This window comes from Bubalus kerabau, chromosome 1 (assembly GCF_029407905.1).
Source record: "Bubalus kerabau isolate K-KA32 ecotype Philippines breed swamp buffalo chromosome 1, PCC_UOA_SB_1v2, whole genome shotgun sequence".
NCBI lineage: Eukaryota > Metazoa > Chordata > Mammalia > Artiodactyla > Bovidae > Bubalus > Bubalus kerabau.
This window is the reverse complement of record NC_073624.1, coordinates 259,627,146-259,632,473: the sequence shown is the minus strand read 5'-3', so window position 1 is coordinate 259,632,473 and position 5,328 is coordinate 259,627,146. Positions and strand designations below refer to the sequence as shown.

The window sequence follows — 5,328 nt, the reverse complement described above, 5'->3', positions numbered from 1 at the left end:
TGGAACTCTCTTGCTTTTTCCATGACCCAGCAGATGTTGGCAATTTGGTCTCTGGTTCCTCTGCCTTTTCTAAAACCAGCTTGAACATCAGGAAGTTCACGGTTCACGTATTGCTGAAGCCTGGCTTGGAGAATTTTGAGCATTACTTTACTAGCATGTGAGATGAGTGCAATTGTGCAGTAGTTTGAGCATTCTTTGGCATTGCCTTTCTTTGGGATTGGAATGAAAACGGACCTTTTCCAGTCCTGTGGCCACTGCTGAGTTTTCCAAATTTGCTGGCATATTGAGTGCAGCACTTTCACAGCATCATCTTTCAGGATTTGAAATAGCTCAACTGGAATTCCATCACCTCCACTAGCTTTGTTCGTAGTGATGCTTTCTAAAGCCCACTTGACTTCACATTCCAGGATGTCTGGCTCTAGGTCAGTGATCACACCCTCGTGATTATCTTGGTCATGAATATCTTTTTTGTACAGTTCTTCTGTGTATTCTTGCCACCTCTTCTTAATATCTTCTGCTTCTCTTAGGTCCATACCATTTCTGTCCTTTATCGAGCCCATCTTTGCATGAAATGTTCCCTTGGTATCTCTAATTTTCTTGAATACATCTAGATGATGGCATATTATTCAGTGCTAAAAAACAGAAATGAGCTTTCAGGGAATGGCCATGTCAGATTAGGTAGACTTTGAGCCCCCTTCCCATGGGCACACCAAAATTGCAACTAGATAATCTAAAGAGCAACTGTTGATGAGAAGGACCAGTAGAGTAACATAAATGATCTTCTACAACTAAATATGTAAAGAAGGAGCCACAATGAGACAGGTAAGAGGGCCAGATATGTGGTACAATTCATACCTATGCCCACCAGTGGGCTATTCTATAACAAGAGAATAATTACAATTGCAGAATAAAGAATAAGGAATCTGAGCCCTACACTGGACACCTCAGCCCAGGGCTCTTGCACCAGGAAGACAAGCCCTCAGAATGTTTGGCTTTGAAGGCCAGGATGGCTCACTTTTGGGAGACCCAGAGGGCTATGGGAAATAGACTCCACTCCTAGAGAGTGCATACAAGATCTCACATGCTTCAGGACCCAAAGCAGAAGCAGTCATTTGAAAAGGATCCTGACTCAGACCTACATGCCAAGCTTGGAGAGCCTCCTGGAGAGGCTGGAGGCAATTGGAGATCATGTTGGGACAGACACTGACTGCAGCCATTTTGGGGAACTCATTCTACCATGATCATATATGCATTGGCAATAAGAACTTAGTAGATGTTATAGAACATTCCACCCAAAAGCAGCAGCACAGATTCTTTTCAAGTGTACATGGAACATGCTCCAGGATAGATCATCTTCCAGGCCTACAAAACAAGTCAGAGTAAATTTAAGAAAACTGAAATGTCAAGCACCCTTTTCCAACCTCAATTCTGTGAGACTAGAAATCAGCTATAAGCAAAAGAAACTGAAAAAAACAAAACAAAACAAAAAAAACACATGTGGAGACCAAATAATATGGTACTAAACAACCAATGGATTACTGAGGAAATCAAACAATACTTGGAGACAAATGAAAAAGCAGTTCCAAGAGGGAAGTTTATGGCCATGCAAACCTACCTTAGAAAACAGGAAAAATCTCAAATGACCTAACATTATACCTAAAGGAACTAAAAGAAGGAGAATAAACAAAATTCAAAGTTATTAGATGGAAATAAATCATAAAGGACACAGGAAATAAATGAAATAAAGAGTAAAAAAATAGGAAAGATCAAACAAAGATCTAGTTTTTTGAAAAGGTAAACAAAATTGATCAATCTTCAGTCAGACCCATCCAGAAGAAAAGGGAGAGGGCCCAAATCAATAAAATCACAAACGAAGAAAGAAAAGTTATATAAGTGATAGAATAGAAACATGAAGGATCATGAGAGATAGCTATGGACAGCTATACAGCAACAAAGTGCAAAACCTAGAAGAAATGTACAATCTCCCCATACTGAACCAAGAAGAAAGAGAAAATAGGAACAGACCCACTATCAGCAATGAAATTGAGTCAGTAACAAAAAGCTCTGCCAAAACAAAAGTCCAGAACCAGATGGCATAACAGGTGAATTGTACCACACATTTAGAGAAAAGTGAACATTTTTCCTTCACAAATGAAAGTGCAAGACAGTCTCAAGAAAGTGCAGAGAAACACATCTCAACTCAATCTACAAGGCCAGCATCACCCTGCTATCAACACCAGACAGACAAATTTTTCAATGCTGTTTCTATAGCAAACAGCTTTGAAAAATGACATGATATCTCCTCTACAGCAAAGGGAAGGTCTTCTTACTGGCCAGTAGGAAAACTTTGGGTCCCTAAGCTGTTTCTTTCCTGTGAAACAATTCACTGTGTGTACCGGTGTTCCCTGGCTCTTTTCACAACTGGTGCTTAGGGAACCAGTGAAAGAAAATTATAATATTGTAGCCACTGTCATTGCAATGAGTAATGAAAACTCTTGTCTCTGATTCAGAAGTTTCATATCTTCTGCCAGCATACATAAATTGGTAGTAGGCTAACTTGTCAGCTTGTGAATGCGGCAAAATTTCATACCCTTCCTGGTTTTTGACAAGCAAGACTCCATATTACAAAGACTTTACTAGCTATTTACAAATTTAATGTCATCCTAATATGCGTTAATACCGAAAGAACTCAAAATTAAAGAAATGGAAAGTTGGTGCCTATGGAGTCCTTTTAGGAAAGCTGGCCTGTCCCTGACTTACAGGGTCACTGATACACGCTGAATGTCTGCATCCCCACCCTAAAATTCATGTCAAAATGGAATGTGCTGGTATTTGGAGGTGGTGCCTTTGGGAGAAGGCGAAGGCACCCTACTCCAGTACTCTTTCTTTCTTTTTTTTTTTTTCTCATTAAACTTTTTTTAATGGGTCTCAAATTCTGTGACAGATTTTTGGTCAAGTTGTTTTCATTAAAAAGTGCTGATTTTAAAAACTAACACCTTAAACTGCCACACACAAAACATATGGTCCACAAAAACATTCTCCTTTCCTTCTGAAGGTTTTACGATGCATTGTTATCATTAACCAGTCTTTCACTATTAAACTTAAATGGCCAATTGAGACAAACAGTTCTGAGACTGTTCTTCCACCACTGATTAAGACTGGGGTGGCAGGTATTAGGGATAATATTCATTTAGCCTTCTGAGCTTTCTGGGCAGACTTGGTGACCTTGCCAGCTCCAGCTGCCTTCTTGTCCACTGCTTTGATGACACCCACAGTGACTGTCTGTCTCATGTCATGCACAGCAAAATGGCCCAGGGGAGGATAATCAGAGAAGCTCTCGACACACATGGGCTTGCCAGGAACCATATCAACGATGGCAGCGTCACCAGATTTCAAGAATTTAGGGCCATCTTCCAGCTTTTTCCCAGAGCGGTGATCAATGTTCTCCTTCAGCTCAGCAAACTTGCAAGCAATGTGAGCTGTGTTACAATCCAGCACAGGTGCATATCCAGCACTGATTTGGCCTGGATGGTTCAAAATAATCACCTGAGCTGTGAAGCCAGCAGCTTCCATGGGTGGGTCATTTTTGCTGTCATCAGCCACACTGCCACGACAGACATCTTTGACAGACACGTTCTTGACATTGAAGCCCACATTGTCCCCAGGAAGGGCTTCACTCAATGCTTCATGGTGCATTTCTACAGACTTCACTTCAGTTGTTACATTGACTGGAGCAAAGGTGACCACCATGCCAGGTTTGAGAACACCAGTCTCCACATGACCCACAGGGACAGTACCAATACCACCAATTTTATAGACATCCTGGAGAGGCAAACGCAAGGGTTTGTCAGTTGGGCGAGTTGGTGGCAGGATGCAATCCAGAGCTTCAAGCAGGGTGGTTCCACTGGCATTGCCGTTCTTACGGGTGACTTTCCATCCTTTGAACCATGGCATATTAGCACTCAGCTCCAGCATGTTGTCACCATTCCAGCCAGAAATTGGCACAAATGCTACTGTGTTGGGGTTGTAGCCAATTTTCTTAATGTAGGTGCTGACTTCCTTAACCATTTCTTCGTATCTCTTCTGGCTGTAGGGTGGCTCAGTGGAATCCATTTTGTTAACGCCAACAATTAGTTGTTTCACACCCAAGGTGTAAGCCAGAAGGGCATGCTCATGGGTCTGCCTGTTCTTGGAGATACCGGCTTCAAATTCACCAACACCAGCAGCAACAATCAGGACAGCACAGTCAGCCTGGGATGTGCCTGTAATCATGTTTTTGATGAAGTCTCTGTGTCCTGGGGCATCAATGATGGTAACATAGTACTTGCTGGTCTCAAATTTCCACAGGGAGATATCAGTGGTGATACCACTCTCACGTTCAGCTTTAAGTTTGCCCAAGACCCAGGCATATTTGAAGGAGCCCTTTCCCATCTCGGCAGCCTCCTTCTCGAACTTTTCAATTGTTCTCTTGTCAATCCCGCCACATTTGTAGATCAGATGGCCAGTCGTGGTAGACTTCCCTGAATCTACGTGTCCAATGACAATGATGTTGATGTGGGTCTTCTCCTTTCCCATTTTGGCTTAGGTTTAACAGTGGTTTTCACGACACCTGTGTCCTGGCGGCAAAACCGTTGCGAAAAAGCTACTCCAGTACTCTTGCCTGGAAAATGCCATGGACGGAGGAGCCTGGTAGGCTGCAGTCCATGGGGTCACAAAGAGTCGGACACGACTGAGCGACTTCACTTTCACTTTTCACTTTCACTTTTCACTTTCATGCATTGGAGAAGGAAATGGCAACCCACTCCAGTGTTCTCGCCTGGAGAATCCCAGGGACGGGGGAGCCTGGTGGGCTGCCGTCTATGGGGTCACACAGGGTTGGACACGACTAAAGCGACTTAGCAGCAGCAGCAGCAGCCTTTGGGAGATGATTAGGCCATGAGCAGCCTGCAATGAATGGAGTTAGTGCCAATATAAAAGAGGTTTCAGAGAGTTCCCTTACCCCTCTGCCATGTAAGGAAACAATGAATAGGTAACCATTGTTGTCTATAAGCCACCTAATCTATGGTATTTTTGCTACAGAAGGTTAAAAGGGCCAGGACAGTTCCAGACTGACAAGTGGTAAGAAAACTTTCCTTTCCGGCAATCCAAGAATATTCCAATATTTTGGAGACTTCAAGAACGAGGAATTTCCCCAAATTTATAGGTACTGTCTATAAAACTTGGCTCAGAGGGTTGCTTGGGTGTGATATCCTAACCTTGGAAGTCAAGAGTAATGCATACAATTCTTATCTAGAGATGCACATAAATTTTTTTCTGGTGGAAGGACAA

At 42.7% G+C, this 5,328-nt stretch overlaps 1 protein-coding gene across 1 annotated transcript; it reads right to left on the bottom strand.

Moving 5' to 3' along the window:
- Positions 1 to 2,905: 2,905 nt before the first annotated feature.
- LOC129639288 (elongation factor 1-alpha 1-like) lies at positions 2,906 to 4,620 on the bottom strand. Its single transcript, XM_055564355.1, has one exon. It carries the CDS (start codon positions 4,573 to 4,575, stop codon positions 3,187 to 3,189), a length of 1,389 nt encoding a protein of 462 aa, XP_055420330.1. The 5' UTR covers positions 4,576 to 4,620; the 3' UTR covers positions 2,906 to 3,186.
- Positions 4,621 to 5,328: the final 708 nt, after the last annotated feature.